Source organism: Pelophylax lessonae, assembly GCF_965119305.1.
Source record: "Pelophylax lessonae genome assembly, chromosome: 4".
Taxonomy (NCBI): Eukaryota; Metazoa; Chordata; class Amphibia; order Anura; family Ranidae; genus Pelophylax; species Pelophylax lessonae.
The window spans coordinates 671441191-671458737 of NC_138771.1; the positions used below are offsets into that span (position 1 = coordinate 671441191).

At 45.1% G+C, this 17547-nt stretch overlaps 1 protein-coding gene across 1 annotated transcript; it reads right to left on the bottom strand.

Annotated features, from left to right (window-relative positions):
- Positions 1-2092: 2092 nt before the first annotated feature.
- On the bottom strand, positions 2093-12228 carry LOC309552051 (phospholipid scramblase 3-like). The gene is made up of 5 exons (XM_082252808.1): positions 12150-12228; positions 11365-11549; positions 5601-5762; positions 3669-3830; positions 2093-2551 (listed from the first exon to the last, which is right to left on the bottom strand). The coding sequence occupies exons 1-5, from the start codon at positions 12160-12162 to the stop codon at positions 2510-2512; spliced, it is 564 nt and encodes a 187-aa protein (XP_082108934.1). The 5' UTR covers positions 12163-12228; the 3' UTR covers positions 2093-2509.
- Between the last annotated feature and the right edge of the window lie 5319 nt (positions 12229-17547).

The window sequence follows — 17547 nt, forward strand, 5'->3', positions numbered from 1 at the left end:
CAGTAGCAGGTTCAGTAACAATCAGTAGCCGGTTCAATAACACTTTGGTAACACTCCGTAAAAGGTGCAGTAACACTTTGGCAACAAGTTCGTTAACACTTAGTAACAAGTTCAGTAACACTTGGTAACAGGTTCAGTAACGCTCAGTAACCGGTTCAGTAACGCTCGGGGACAGGTGTAGCAACACGTTTAGTAACACTTAGTAAAAGGTGCAGTAATACTTTATTAACAAGTTTGGTGACACTCAGTAATAGGTTCGGTAACACTCAGCAACAGGTGCGATAACACTCAGCAACAGGTGCGATAACACTCAGCAACAGGTGCGATAACACTCAGCAACAGGTGCGATAACACTCAGCAACAGGTGCGATAACACTCAGCAACAGGTCCGATAACACTCAGCAACAGGTCCGATAACACTCAGCAACAGGTGCAGTACTGCTCAGTTAACAGGTTCTGTAACACTTTAGTGACAGATTCAGTAACACAATCAGTAGCAGGGTCAGTTATAATCAGTAGCAGGTTCAATAACACTTTGGTAACACTCCATAACAGGTGCAGTAACACTCCGTGACAGATGCAGTAACACTTTGGCAACAAGTTCGTTAACATTCAGTAACAAATTCAGTAACACTTGGTAACAGGTTCAGTAACGCTCAGTAACCGGTTCAGTGACAGGTTCAGTAATGCTCGGGGACAGGTGTAGTAACACTTTTAGTAACAGATTCAGTAACACTCAGTAAAAGGTGCAGTAATACTTTATTAACAAGTTTGGTGACACTCAGTAATAGGTTCGGTAACGCTCAGTAACAGGTGCGATAACACTCAGTAACAGGTTCAGTAGCACTCAGTCAGATTGTCCAGGTTTGTGACAGGGTCACTTTAAGCAGTAATAGAAAGATTGCCCGCCCTGTATGGAATAGTGGATGAGTATGAGAGGGGAGTGGGAACTGCTGGGTTATCGATTCCTGTATTTTACCACCCCTGTAATGTAGAAAGGAAAAAGACAAAGGAGGTCTTTAAAGCCCCATACACACGCGTCGAAAATTGGCAGGGAATTTTTGGCCAACGTCCGATCTGCCGATTTTCGGCTTGTTAGTATGATGCTTCCGACAACCAACTCCGACTTTTCGGCCGAAGAAAATCTGGTGTGCAGACTATAAAATTTTTGTTGGCCGTCAACACAACGGCCGGTTGTCTTGCAGTCAGTACAGATTTCGACAGGGAAAAATCTGATGAGCAAGACTGGGCATGCTCAGAGAAGAAAGAACACAAAGAAAGCAAACCAACACAAGACATCACTTCAGAAGCAGATTTTTGTTGGGCGAGAAAATTCGTGTGCAGTCTAGGCACATTCCAACCAACAAAACACAACTCTGGACAAAAGACGGACGATCGGTCGGCCTATAATCGTTGCGTGTGTACAGGGCTTAAGTCACTCCCCGGGAGACCCTTTGCCGATGCTCTTATCATCCCCTACACAACAGCTCTAATCTCTGACACAGAGGACCTCCCATTCCCCACTGTGTCCAGAGGTCCTGCACCAAACTCTGCATCTACACATGCCAAAAAGAAAAATCTCTGCAGGACCAGATATTGCAGGACAGAGGTCCAAAATCTAGATTCTAGACTGTACTCTACAGTTTAGGGCTTAAAAAAAAAAAATCAAGGCTTATTTTTTCATTATGTGTAGCAGCAATTGCACATTTTCTTTTTTTTTTGTTTTTGTTTTATAATAAATATTGTCAAAACTGAAAAAAAAAAATACAAATTCTTTATCATCAGGTGAATATGAAATGTTGTAGATTAATATTTTGGTTTTATTTTAATTCAGCAGGTGGCGCTCTAGTCTCCTTTTCACCTGTAAGCCTTCCATCATTCTCAGCTGTGCTGAAAGAAGCCCATTATTTACACGATCTGATTTCTCATCGCAGCAGCGACTCCGCCCATCAGATGGCCCAATAGGAGGTTTCAGTATTAAGCCAACGCATGGTGCTGTGAGAGCCCTTTGTCACATTTGATGTGTTTATTTGTCTGGAAAAGACTGCATACAGTTTACTGACATAATAAAAGTAACCCCAAATCATTCGAGTTTATCTTGAAGTTTTGAAATACTTGCAATATTTATTTATTAATCTGAAAATGTAAAGCAGCCAATCTTTATACAGCCTGATCATTATATGTATGGAATGTAAAGAACACGTATATCTCTTCACAAGGGATAAGGCAGTAGATTTGTTCTTTGCTGCCCTTGCGTTCAGTCCCTGAGGGGCGGCTGTAATGATACAAGCAGAGATCTGGGGTGCAATTGGCTGGCATGGGATAGCACTGCCCCCTGGAGGACTGAACAAAAACTGCTGTGGAATCAGGACCAGCAAAGAGGGGTTGGATCCACATCGATAATCAGGGGGTGTCCTCTGATTGGCTAATCTCTACAATATATACATGAGGTCATCTACCCCCCTCCATGTTGGTGAGGATGTTAGCCAACCCCTTTCTGGTGCACAGATCAGGAATCATCACTGCGACTGCGCTCTTCTTCCAGAAGGTCCTGAAAAATAAAGTTCTGGTTACAACAAATGACCGTTCCCTGACTTCTAAAATGAGCTAAAAAAGTTATCCAAGGGCAAAACACAAATAGACATTGCAGTGTTCTCTCTCCATCCTCACACACATTGCAGTGTTCCCTCCATCCTCACACACATTGCAGTGTTCCCTCCATCCTCACACACATTGCAGTGTTCCCTCCATCCTCACACACATTGCAGTGTTCCCTCCATCCTCACACACATTGCAGTGTTCTCTCCATCCTCACACACATTGCAGTGTTCCCTCCATCCTCACACACATTGCAGTGTTCCCTCCATCCTCACACACATTGCAGTGTTCCCTCCATCCTCACACACATTGCAGTGTTCCCTCCATCCTCACACACATTGCAGTGTTCCCTCCATCCTCACACACATTGCAGTGTTCTCTCCATCCTCACACACATTGCAGTGTTCCCTCCATCCTCACACACATTGCAGCGTTCCCTCCATCCTCACACACATTGCAGTGTTCCCTCCATCCCCACACACATTGCAGTGTTCTCTCCCTCCATCCTCACACACATTGCAGTGTTCTCTCCCTCCATCCTCACACACATTGCAGCGTTCTCTCCCTCCATCCTCACACACATTGCAGCGTTCTCTCTCCATCCTCACACACATTGCAGCGTTCTCTCTCCATCCTCACACACATTGCAGCGTTCTCTCTCCATCCTCACACACATTGCAGCGTTCTCTCTCCATCCTCACACACATTGCAGTGTTCTCTCTCCATCCTCACACACATTGCAGTGTTCTCTCTCCATCCTCACACACATTGCAGTGTTCTCTCTCCATCCTCACACACATTGCAGTGTTCTCTCTCCATCCTCACACACATTGCAGTGTTCTCTCTCCATCCTCACACACATTGCAGTGTTCTCTCTCCATCCTCACACACATTGCAGTGTTCTCTCTCCATCCTCACACACATTGCAGTGTTCTCTCTCCATCCTCACACACATTGCAGTGTTCTCTCTCCATCCTCACACACATTGCAGTGTTCTCTCCATCCTCACACACATTGCAGTGTTCTCTCCATCCTCACACACATTGCAGTGTTCTCTGGATCAGACTCACAATGAACAAGGTGCAGGCCATCAGCATGGCTTTCATGGAGACATGGAGGTCCATTGGGAAATTGACAGCATATTTGTCTTTAGAGCTGAACATCTCCTTACTCAACCCCCGCCACACACGTGTGATGACCCCGATTTGTGTGGTTCGGTCAGCAGATAGAACCTATAGAGAGAAGACAGGGATCATGATGACCACCGGAGTGTCTCCATAGAGAACATCATTTATAGAAGAAGTAATAGTACATTATTTTAGTTGAAACAGAAGAAATTTTACCAGTTCCTCCTTACACGGCTCAACAAACATTAAAGGAACATTTTGAAAACACATTAGATCTCAATGGGACAAAATCTCATGCTGGATAGCTATACTGGTATGGACTGGGTAATGTGTTAAGATCTATACTGGTATAGACTGGGTAATGTGTTAGGATCTATACTGGTATAGACTGGGTAATGTGTTAGGATCTATACTGGTATGGACTGGGTAATGTGTTAGGATCTATACTGGTATGGGTTGGGTAATGTGTTAGGATCTATACTGGTATGGGTTGGGTAATGGGTTAGGATCTATACTGGTAAGGACTGGGTAATGTGTTAGGATCTATACTGGTATGGACTGGGTAATGTGTTAGGATCTATACTGGTATGGACTGGGTAATGTGTTAGGATCTATACTGGTGTGGACTGGGTATTGTGTTAGGATCTATACTGGTATAAACTGGGTAATGTGTTAGGATCTATACTGGTATGGACTGGGTAATGTGTTAGGATCTATACTGGTATGGACTGGGTAATGTGTTAGGAAGGAAAGGATGTCACATTGTTTGATGGAAATGAAAATTATCACCCTACAGAGGGCTGAACTCAAAGACAGCACGCAAATCAAAGTGAAAAAATGATGCAGCTGGCAGCATTTTAATGAAATATCATTGCAGCAACTCAGAATGGTCCTCAGTAGTTTGTATGGCTCCCACATGCCTGACAATGTTAGGGCATGCTCCTAATGCAACGACAGATCGTGTCCTGGGGTATTTCCTGCCAGATCTGGACCAGGGCATCACTGAGCTCCTGAACAGACTGAGGTGCAACCTGGCGGCATCTGAAGGACCGAAACCTAATGTCCCAGGGGTGTTCTATTGAATTTAGGTCAGGCGAGTGTGGGGGGTCATTCAATGGTATTAATTGCTTCATCTTCTAGGAACTGGCTGCATACTCTTGCCACCAGAGGCTGGGCCTCCCACTGGGAACCCAAGACCCACTGCACCAGCGTAGGGTCTGACAATGGGTCCAAGGATTTCATCCCGATACCTAATGGCAGTTAGGGTGCCATTTGTCTAGTAGAGGTCTGTGCGTCCCTTCATGGATTTGCCTTCCCAGACCAATCACTGACCCACCACCAAACCGGTCATGCTAAATGATTTTACAGGCAGCATAATGTTCTCCACAACTTCTCCAGACCCTTTCCTGTCTGTCACAACCTGCTCTCATCTGTGAAAAGCACAGGGTGCCAGTGGCAGACCTGCCAATTCTGGTGTTCAATGGCAAATGCCAATTGAGCTCCACAGTACCGGGCAGTGAGCACAGGACACACTAGAGGACATCAGGCCCTCAGGCCATCCTCATGAAGTCTGTTTGAGATTGTTTGGTCAGAGACAGTCACACCAGTGGCCTGCTGGAGGTCATTTTGTAGAGCAGAATCGGTTACCACATGGTTGGTGGAGCACAATTGTATACAATGTCATATGCTGTAGAATTAACAGTAATCAATTGTGAAGATGTTGCTCTTCCTCTTCATGGATAACAAACAAATAGAAGTCTTCAGCGGGCAGGAAGCTTGGCTTCAACTCAACAACATAGGCAATCTGATAAATGACATTTTCTACAAGTATGATTTCTAAGGAATGAAGTATTTCACATTTGTTGATAGACTGACCTTAAAATCCTGGTCAGACATAAAGCCTTCCCCCCATCCCGGGCCTTTCACTTTAAGACAAACAAGTCCCGTTGGATCCAAGATGTCGAATTTTATGTAAAAACTTGTCCACTCTTTGTATATGTAGCCGAGGAGCTCTCCGGAGGAACAGGAGACCTGCAACTATAAAAATACATTGTTACAAGAGGTTGTTCCAACGAGTTTGGTCATCATACCTAGAACATTATTTGCAGTAGCAATTGTGATGTCCTCACATCTACGTTACTGCCCCTGAAGAAGCAGTCACCCGCGAAACATGTTGGGCTAATATATGGGCATCTACGTCCACTACACCAAACATTACCTACCAGCCCTACCATCTCTGGTGTTTAGGTCTGTTTTGGGGGTTTCGGTTTTTACCGCCCCCTTGTGTATGGCACGTTTTCATTAGCTTATATATGCTACGTTCTGTTTTTTGTTATCTGTTTTTGTAACATTATCTGTGTTTCTCAATACAGTAATATTTATTGAATATTCTGTTTCCTAATAAAAATTGGTTTTTACATATACTATTTGAATTATTGGTCTGATGACGGTATCCCCTTAAAAGTCCCCTTGCCCCTCCCTTCTTTTTTGTTCAATACCTAGAACGGTGCCTGGACGATCCAGTAATAACATCTGAGTTTATTCCCAGGCGTTACTTACAGAAGGTACACATCTTGTTTCCAACCAGCTTTAGTGGACCAAACCTTGTATTAAACCTACAGCTTTATATTTCATCAGTCAATTGAGCACATTGTTCTCCCCAGTCCTAGAGGACCATATCTTCTATCACATTAGTCCTACAGGCCGGTGTCTTGTCTTTAACTCTCCGGTCCTAGAGTCCATACAGTCTCTTACCAGTCCTAGAAACCCCCTGTAACTGTGTGCCTTCTAGCTAACCAGTCCTAAAGGAACAAGGATTCTATCATAGTGTAGCGGGTGCTGCTCAGCCCACCTGTGGCCCCACACCTCCCACCAAAACATAGACACCGACAGTCTCCAAGGGCCACAGAGCCTGCCAGCGGTTGCAAGAGAAAGCTCCCCCCTCCCTCTCCTATCACTCTTAATTACGCGGGTGGCGCTTGCACAGGCAGCCTCCCTCCCTGCTCCCTCCCCTGATTCTACATTGGCAGGGGAAGGGTACCCATCACAGCAGCAATAGTCCAATTGTAATCTCCTGGGCGCAGACTACACACCCTCAGGAATACCCATTGCCCACACAGGAAAGAAGACAGCCACCACAAGGCTCCCTCTGGGAGCAGGGCAAAAACAAGGAGGCGAGGAGAAGACCAGACGCAGGAGAAGGGCGCTGCCATCCAGGGACTGTCTTTTGCCACAGCTCTACGGTCAGTCAAGGACATCTCCCCAGAGAGACCCCAGGTGTAACTTCAGGCGCATCTCTGTAGAGTCTATCACGGGCATCTCTCCTTTGGGCCTTGGTCACAGGATCGGTGAGCTTGCATCTGCCTATCTTTCAGAACAAAGGGACATTGTATACAAACAACGTTGCCTTTCCCTTTGCCGACACCTGTAGAACACTGTGTTCCACTTATCCCCTGTCAAGCAGCAGTGTTCATTTGGCTTCAGAGATTTACAGTGCATTTTGCATCCCCCCCCCCCCCCCCCGTTTGCCAGGACATTTTAAATCATACCTTGTTCAACCTGCTAAACAGGACACCTAATGTGTACCAAGGAACAGCTAGCTGAAGAGGCAAGGCCTTGTTTTCTTCTGAGAGACTACAGCATATCCCCCCACAATCAATTAAATCCACTGGAGCCATAAGGGCAGGGCCGGTGCTAGACTATTTTGCACCCTAGGCAAGACCAGCTACTTGAGCACCCCCCCCCCCCCATTAAAATAAAAAATAACTGTACATATTGCCACCGTACTTGTACATAATGCCTCCGTTTAACACTACACTCTGCTACACCCCCTTCCTGCACACACTGCCCCTCTTTAACCCTACACCCCCTTCATATACACACTGCCCCCCTTTAACCCCACACATCCCTTTATATACAAAGTGCACCCCTGTCTAGAGGTGAAATCCACCGGGGATGAGGAGGTGACAGGAGAGGAATGTCTCACTGGCCATGGCTGCGCCCTAGGTGGTAGTGCGCCCTAGGCGGCCGCCTAGTTTGCCTAGTGGTAGCACCGGCCCTGCATCAGGGCCCATACTTACACCCAGGACTCTAGTTATTAAGTTAGCAGGTTTACACACCTAAGAGTTAAAGCACTTGAATTGAATTCCATATTGTGCTCTGCAGTTAATTGGGACTGTGGTGTCAAGAAATAGAAGGGAGTGGTCTGACACAAGCCTGGTCATTCCACTGCCCCCCCTCCTGCCTGGACCCATAGAGCTCAATTAAGTAGGGTTGTTGGTTATTTTGTGAAGTATTATCACACTGAATCATTTGTGCGGTTATCTGCTTTCAGGGTTATTCCCCTTAAAAAGTCCCGTGGAATTGGCCAGATTACAGTGTTGAATTTCCTTGCCCTTAACCTTTCAGCCAGTAAGACTCAACTGAGTTACTTGGGATATATTTAGCTATCCCGTTATTATATTATTACTGTTTTACGTCATGTCAAAAGAAAGTCTTTCAGTAAAAATACTTTCTGGTTCAATAGCGTCTGTGTCTATTTACTATTGTGTTTGCAGTAATATTGATCACTAGGTATGCCAGAGGGGCTGAGAGGCAAAGTACAGAATCAAATATACTCAAGTGACTCCTTTCGGGGGTGGCACTTAAATAGTGTTACAGGTCTTTTCCCACCAGCTGTTGAGGATCACCTAAATAGTTAATCCTAGGTAGCACTCACCCCCGTAGGGTCCACTGATTTGCCTGAGGTTCTTTTCTCAGTTTAGTGCAGCAGCAGCCAGGCACGCAGCAACAGTCACTCCCCTGGCTCAATGAGCAGTCTAGGGGATGCCTTTTTTTACCTTGGATAGGGCTTAAGGAGCTGTGGGATACTCCATGACAGCTGAACGATGATCAGAGGACACTCTCCATTATGGCCTTACTTCATAGGATAGTCCCTTAAGCCAAGGACCAGAGAAATGAACAGCACTGAGACACAAACAGAAATGTCTTAGGCCAGGCAATCACTAGTATTGACGTACAAGGGATGAGTAGCAGCAACAGTCACCAGGATCCTACACTCAGGTGTGTACTCACAATACCCCTGGATACTTGGATGCTTCCTTCCAATATCAGTCAGACATTCTCCCAGTGAACGCTCCAGACCAGATGCCCAGTGAAATGCCACTCACTATCATACAGCAGGTCTTGACGATGTGCGGCTCCCGGGACACCTAGTCACTTTCTACAATAAGAATAATACCATATCTATGTTTACTGTAATCCTTATAAGAAGTGTGTCATAGGTGTTCAGAAGTAAGATGGAAAATGGTTCAAAATGTGTACAAAATATTGCTAATGAAAGATCATTAATATCTTCACATGGATCACTGGATAAAGTTAAACCTCTTTAGCCAGTGTTCCATGATTAAGATGATAATACAGCAAAGATTAAAGATAAATAAGATAAATAATGCCACAAACACCCTGGAGGAATACAGCTATTCACGCTCTAAGTAAAGGAACATAGAGAGAGAAAAAAACATTTTATCCTCTATAAATTTAATCAAATAAATCCAATTTTATTCCCAGATCTTATATAGAGATTTCTAGTCTGAGAGTGCCATCTGGTGGACAGTTTAATCTAATGGCTGTGCAAACAATTAGTTAAAGCGTTAAAAATTACTTCCCACTCTGAGGTGAGAAAATATTTAAAAACTATACCCTCTGGGATGATTCCTAGTTTTTTGGATTCTTGGGGAAAAAGAGGCAGATTGAGAAGAGAAAAGGGATCTCCATATCTCAGCTTGACCATCATCCTCTCTGCGGAGCTTCATCTTGGGCTGCTCTGTGTCTGCTACCCCTCTTTGCCAATCCCTCCATTGGCTGCCACTCAACCAACAAAATAAATTCAAGTTACTAACCATAACTTACAAAGCCAACCATAACTTGTCGCCCAGCTACATCACTAATCTGGTCTCAAAATACCAACCAACTCGTTCTCTTCATTCCTCCCAGGACCTCCTGCTCTCTAGCTCCCTTGTAACCTCTTCCTATGCTCGCCTCAAGGACTTCTCCCAGGCTTCTCCCATCCTCTGGAATGCTCTACCACAACCTGTCCCACTATCTCCTACTTTGTCTACTTTCAGACGATCCCTGAAAACACATCTCTTCAGAGAAATCTGGCATTCACCTAACTACTGTACTTTTTTTTTCTCCATCAGCCCATCCCCCACAGTTATTACCTCTTGTATCTCTTGACCCTCCCTCTTAGATTGTAAGCTCTAACGAGCAGGGCCCTCTGATTCCTCCTGTATTAAAGTGTATTGTATTTGTACGGTCTACCCTAGTTGTAAAGCGCTGCTTAAACTGTCGGCGCTATATAAATCCTATATAATAATAATCTTCATCTTGATCACATTAGCCATCTTGATTTCCAGCTCCATGTTGAATCACAATCCTCATCATCCTCATCCATGTGCTCTCGTACAGCTCGGTCTGAGACGCTTGATTAATCTCCTTGAAGGACCTACCAGGATGTTTCTCTTATGTCAGTACCTGGGCAACTTATTTGATCATCATCATTGAATATTCCATCTTACTCCTGAATATAACTTACCTATACATTTCCTTACTTGTGTGCTAGATTTTGATATTCTCTGCTCACAATCTCCTAGGGAATAGGTAGTCCAAATCCAAGCCATATTATTACAGCCTGTAGATAGACACCGATGCCTTTATTCTACTGCAGAGGAAGCAAAGAGAACAGTCTGATAAATGCGGACCTAGTTGTCTGCTGGGTTAGGTAGATTAGTACTCTGTACCTTGGGTTGTGAAAATTATAAGTGGACAGCAAACTATTCAATTTATCTCCTTGTTAGGCATATGGCTTTAGCCATATAAGTCTTTTACTTGTGGAATATAAATTTACGTGTCTACGTCACACTAATAATCCTACTACTATTGGTAAATGTTATGGCACTTTTCCACTGCTAGTACCGGCTCGGCTCTACTTGGCCCGATTTGCTTTTCCACTGCTGGTACCGCATGGTACGGTGTTGGAACGGTTCGGTACGGTACGGTATGGTTTGCTTTTCCACTAAAGTAGTACTAAAGTTAAGTGGGTGGGATAACAACGGGGTGGGTGGGATTCTCTGACCAATCAGTGGCTAGTAGTGACTGCATGCAAAGGTTTGTGGGATATGGTACCGGGTATGGTACCTCTTGGAACCACAATCGAGGTGGTACTGTTTTTGAGAGCCGTACCGTTCGGTTCCATGCAATGGAAAAGCGCCGCCGTACCGTACCGAACCGTTCCTACACCATACCACGCGGTACCAGCAGTGGAAAAGCACAAAAGCGAGCCGAACCGTTCGGTTCCATGCAGTGGAAAAGCGCCATTAGTGACTTCATTGTAAAATAAATCGTATTTTAATTATCTTTTCCTGTAGCCCATACTTTCAAACAGTTTTATTGTGCTTAATAATATCTGCACAAAGGATGAATTCAGGGGTTATTTAATTGGTCAGCGTAATTATAATTAATTTCATATTGGAGGCACCGTCATATCGATTTGATTAAATGAGCGATATCCCTGACCTAATTATTCAATCTTCCTGACATTCAAAAGGTCCCCATTGTACGACTAATCAATCTTTTATACCTTGGTGTCCCAGCTACAATAGTTTGAAGGCACGAGAAGGTTGAGGACATTATATCCCTGGGCGTTGTTCACCCTTAGCTCCATGCGAGGGCCACAACACTCCCGCTGCTCCGTGGCTTGGTACGCAAGTTGGCCGTCGGTGCCAAACAAATCATACGTAGTATAGCTCTGGAATGTGCTCTCCCCTGAAATGACAGGATTATAAGAAGAAGAAGGACAGGATTATAAGAAGAATTTAGTGAACTAAGTCAAATGTCTATGGGGTTCTACAAAACTAGATGAGATTTTGCTACATCCATCTGCCTTCTGATGTGAATTCTCATTTTACTGTTCCCTTAATCTAAGACACTGTATATGAAGATACACAGATTATAGAATCATCTACTTTTTTGTAAACCCTACTACTGGTGGGTTGAGTTAAGAAATAGAGACTAGAGCTCCATCTTCTGGCTGGGTATGAAAATATAAAAATGTCAATGTAAAATATTACTTAAATAAAAAGAAAAATATACTGTTCTACCAATAATACATAAAGCAATGCACAAAATCACAACGTATTCCACTTAAGACAAAATTGTTAACGGGTTATATCTGGAGATCTAGTCAGCTCTGCCAATAAGAACAACATGAAAAGTTCATTGATAAATATGTATCCTTTCATTGCCCCCAAAACCCCTGAACAGAAGAAGGAAAATCCGGATACATTTGTAGAACAAATAATCCTGCGAATGAAGACGAAATGTCAGAAGATCCCAATAATTGGTAGAAGACTAAAAAGAACTTACTTGTTTGTTTCATGGAGAGTGCGTTGACCTGTTAAACAGAACAAAGATGAGCCAGTCAAGTATGCCTGGTTACCATTTCCACCACAACCAACACCAACATTCTCATATCTATTGTAGTAGAGGGACTCTCAGGGAGTTTGGTGAAGTCTTGCCCAGGATTTACACATCTCCCAGATTTCTTTCAAATACCCTTCTGGACCTCTGACCTTCTGTCCTCCCCGGGTCTGGCACCTCTTCCTTCCAGGCCATTTAGGCCCACCTGGGACAGAATCATTGCTCCGCAGCCTGGGGAGCAGCTGAGGTAAAGGTTGGTGAGAACTGGAAAACTCTGCATATGGAGGCTGACAAGCATTAGGCCTAGACAGTCTGATAGTCATGATAACCGCATGTGTAGATAGACACAGCAAGGATTTTGTTTTGGAAGTTTTGAACTGTTCTTTTTTGCAGCTCTGTACACTATTGGGATGGTTACATGGGGTGAGAGGGGGGGGGGGCCTGCAGTGAGGGGATGGGTACATAGGGTGAGTAGTGGGATTCTGTTAGGGATGAGTACATAGGGTGAGTGAGTGGAGGGATGTCGGAGAGGAGTACATGGAGGGGAGAGGATGGGTACATGGGGTGATTAGAGCATTGTCGAGGATGAGGGATGGGTACATGGGGTGAGTAGAGGGATGTCTGGGATGAGAAATCAGGTGCGCTGCCCTAGTGCATATGTGCAACATACAAAATGATGCAAACAAATAAACCAAAAATGCAATAATAATGCAAAAAAATGGAAACGTATGCAATTCATGTAAAACAAAAAATGTCCAGAAGGTGACTAGTGATACACCAATGTGCAATAAACGTCCATGTTATAAGTCCATAAATAAAGTGCAAAAAATGGTGACATAAACTTCCAGCTTGGGGAAAGGTGAACTGTGATTGGAAGGTGCAAAGTCCCACCACCAGCTTGGCCTCTTACCAGAAGTTAAACTTTAAGGGCATATATGAATACCACCGCTCCAAAGGTCATGCAGCCAGATAGAAAAGTTCCCAGAAATACAGAAGGCACTCTGACACACTCGTGCTCCCTAGACTCTTACCGGACAAAAGCCAAACAAGAAGCCTGGTTCAATAGTGATGAGTGGTCCTGCCGGGGGTTACTGGACTCTAGGCTGGCTGATGTAGTTGCTTGTGTCCAAGAGGAACAGACCCAGTCAGAAAGCCTGACGAAAGAAGATCCTGCCAAAGGTGGCTAGACTCTGATTGGCTGCTGTAACTCCTTAGTCTGGTTGACCTCAATAATAGGGGACACAACAGAGGGGACCGCAATAGTGCATTACCAACAGTAGATTTTTATTAAAACAAATGGTTGCACTTACAGTTGTGAAGACAATAATAGCGAGTTCCCTCACGGAGGAGCTGTATGGCGGGGTCCGCCTGCAGTGCGGACCACTGCCTGGTCTAGATGTGATGACGCGGCGCCTCCCTCCTGACGCGTTTCTCCCGATAGATACCTCCTATCTAAGTGGATGCCCTATCGGGAGAAACGCGTCAGCGAGGAGGAGGCGCGTCATCACATCTAGACCAGGCAGCGGTCCGCACTGCAGGCGGACCCCGCCATACACCTCCTCCGTGAGGGAACTCGCTATTATTGTCTTCACAACTGTAAGTGCAACCATTTGTTTTAATAAAAATCTACTGTTGGTAATGCACTATTGCGGTCCCCTCTGTTGTGTCCCCTATTATTGAGGTCAACCAGACTAAGGAGTTACAGCAGCCAATCGGAGTCTAGCCACCTTTGGCAGGATCTTCTTTCGTCAGGCTTTCTGACTGGGTCTGTTCCTCTTGGACACAAGCAACTACATCAGCCAGCCTAGAGTCCAGTAACCCCCGGCAGGACCACTCATCACTATTGAACCAGGCTTCTTGTTTGGCTTTTGTCCGGTAAGAGTCTAGGGAGCACGAGTGTGTCAGAGTGCCTTCTGTATTTCTGGGAACTTTTCTATCTGGCTGCATGACCTTTGGGGCGGTCATATTCATATATGCCCTTAAAGTTTAACTTCTGGTAAGAGACCAAGCTGGTGGTGGGACTTTGCACCTTCCAATCACAGTTCACCTTTCCCCAAGCTGGAAGTTTATGTCACCATTTTTTGCACTTTATTTATGGACTTATAACATGGACGTTTATTGCACATTGGTGTATCACTAGTCACCTTCTGGACATTTTTTGTTTTACATGAATTGCATACGTTTCCATTTTTTTGCATTATTATTGCATTTTTGGTTTATTTGTTTGCATCATTTTGTATGTTGCACATATGCACTAGGGCAGCGCACCTGATTTCTTTACCTATTCTACAACATACACTCTAAGGTAGCAGCACACCCTATATTGAATCAGCGCACTTTCCTACCCACCACATGTCTGGGATGAGTACAGGGATGTCGGAGGGGAATACATGGAGGGGGGAAAATGGACACATGGGGTGAGTAAAGGGATGTCTGGGATGAGGGGGATGAGTACATGGGGTGAGTAGAGGGTATGTCGGAAAGGAGTACATGGAGGTGAGAGGATGGGTACATGAGGGGAGTAGAGTGATGGTGAGGGATGGGTACATGGGGTGATTAGAGTGATATCGGAGGGGAGTACATAGAGGTGAGAGGGAAGGGTACATGGGGCGAGTAGAGTGAAGGTTAGGGGATGGGTACATGGGGTGAGTAGAGTGATGTCGAGGATAAGGGGATGGGTACATGGGGTGAGTAAAGGAATGTCGAGGATAAGGGGATGGGTACATGGGGTGAGTAAAGGAATGTCGAGGATAAGGGGATGGGTACATGGGGTGAGTAAAGGAATGTCGAGGATAAGGGGATGGGTAAATGGGGTGAGTAAAGGGATGTCGGGGTTGAGGGGATGGGTACATGGGGTGAGTAAAGGGATGTCGGGTTGAGGGGATGGGTACATGGGGTGAGTGGAGGGATGTCAGGGATGAGTACGTATGGGGAAAGGATCAGTATATGGGGTGAAGAGAAGGGCGCTTGGGGTGAGTAGAGGGATATCAGGGGATGAGGGGGATGAGGGGATGGATGTCCAGACTGAGAGGATGTTTCCCTGGGAATATAGGATGGTGTCTGGGGTGAGGGGAGGTAAATAATGGGTAAAGAAGTTTATTTTCCCTGAACCGGATAATCTTCTATAGGGGGGTTATAGAGCCCTTCTCCGTTCTTAATAACTACCATTGGAGAATAAAACTATCAGACACCAGAATGAGGGAAGATCACAAAGTTTAGGAGCTGTCATTTTCACTCTTGAAGCTCTCATGCTGATTCCAATATACAAATGCTGCTGCAACTCCTTCCTTTTTATAGAAAATCTCCATTTCCAACCCAAATTTCGGTTACTTACCAGTCAGCCTGCAAAACAGCCAAATTGTCCTGTGGTTTGGTTTTTGAACACACTTGCAAAAATAAACGTAAGCCGCAGTGCTCACGCCAAGGGACCTCTGTGTATACTGGGGGTACTAACTCTAAATTTCCAGAGCCTCCATTACGCTTTACATTGTCATGCAGGAATAAAATGTATCTCACCTGAAGAAGATATTCCAATCCAGGTGGAGAAACAGGAACTCCGGCCATATTACCCTGCAACATATAAAAATATTGAACTTTATTATTGGTAACCCTGGCAGGCATTTATGATTTGAGGAGCTCAGCTATGTGGAACGGAGGAGCTCAGCTATGTGGGCAGGGGAGCTTAGTTTTTGGGGAAGGAGGAGCTCTGTTATGGAGAATGGAGGAAGTCAGCTATGGAGGAGCTCAGCTATGGGAGACAGATGACAAGAACTATGGGGGGGCCCAAGAAGGACCTGAGCTATGGGGGGGGGGGGGAGAAGTTCAGTTTTGGGATGGAGGAGCTCAGCGATGGGGATCAATGACATAGATTACAGTTATTCACTCTGGAGAATAAATCCATAATAGGAGATATGATTACATCGTATTTGTAGGTGGCAGGGCAGCCATCAGACATTTTGGGGCCCCTTACACAGCTTTAGGCCTGGGCCCCTCCGGACCTGACCACCAACATTCCACAGGGCCCGTCCTCTAGCTGTCCTACCAAATCTGCCCACTGGCCATCCCACCGAGTCCTTCAGTGCACCCACTTCTATTTTAACACCCTTACAACTTAATAAATGAAAATTAATCCAGTATAGAGACGGCCTCATATATTCAGCAAAGAGACATCCTAATCCAACAAAGAGATGGCCTTGTATATTCAGCAAAGAGCTATCCCAATCCAGCAAAGAGACAGCATCATATTTTCAGTAAAGAGATATCCCAATCCAGCAAAGAGCTATCCCAATCCAGCAAAGAGATATCCCAATCCAGCAAAGAGATATCCCAATCCAGCAAAGAGACAGCATCATATTTTCCAAAAAGAGATATCCCAAACCAGCAAAGAGACAGCCTCATATTTTCAGCAAAGAGACAGCGCAATCCAGCAAAGAGGCATCCCTTCAGCTGCATCGGCTTACTCTGCAGCCACCATGCTTAAACAATTGCTAGTTACTACAGCAACAACAACTCGGTCTCGTTGGTTGGGGCCTGGGCGGCCGGGCCCCTTGGAACGCCTGGGCCCCCTACATGGTCATGGCGTGCTGACGTCACCTATACGCTACAGTCCTACGAAGGAGCGGGCGAGCAGAGCCGTCCGGCCGGCGGCTCCCTACATTTTTCCGTTTGGCTGTTCTGATCTTCATGTTTGTAAGTGTTTGCCCTTTGTTTTTTAATAAATTGTCCGTGGGTTTTACGCTATGGTCTACCTCTCTTTCAATTTACGGCTGTTACCATCTGTATGCGGAGCCTGTATTCAGCGTTCCCATTGGAAGCGTCTGGTCTGGAGTGTTTAGACACTAGCATCTGGAGCTTTGCCCTCAGTGGAAGTGCCTAGGTGAATTGGATTCTCTCTGCTTTGCATCATTTTGAGCTGGTAAGGGCATATGTATGTCAGCCCTCTTCGGTGACACGGTTGGGATCTATGTGCTCAATTTATTTTCCTTTCGGATCACCCAACACTGAGGAGATCCACTCAAAATACGGAGTCCGTCTGACATCTGGTTCCTGTGGACCCCTTGGATTCTTTGGGCCTATTTATCATTTGCCTTTGGTAAGCGGTACCTGTACAGAAAATTTCGCCAGACGTGCTGTTCACTCATACATGGACTTTATTTTGGACACTTTTACATTATCACATATGTTTTTCACATTTTAGCGCAACTTATATTTATATATTGTTTTTAAGGTGATAGTCACACTTGAAGTTGCCGCTTTTATTTTTGGTTTAGCGCAGTTGTTTACAATTTTTCTTCCCCCTACATGTGTATGGGCTGTCTCCCCCCCCCCCCCCCCCGATGGCTGC

Excerpts from the sequence above, each read along its gene's own strand:
- LOC309552051 (XM_082252808.1), bottom strand. Across the intron at positions 3,831-5,600 it reads TGTCTGACCAGGATTTTAAG|GTTCTATCTGCTGACCGAAC; the intron begins GTCAGTCTATCA and ends TTCTCTCTATAG. Across the intron at positions 2,552-3,668 it reads TGGCCTGCACCTTGTTCATT|GACCTTCTGGAAGAAGAGCG; the intron begins GTGAGTCTGATC and ends TTTATTTTTCAG.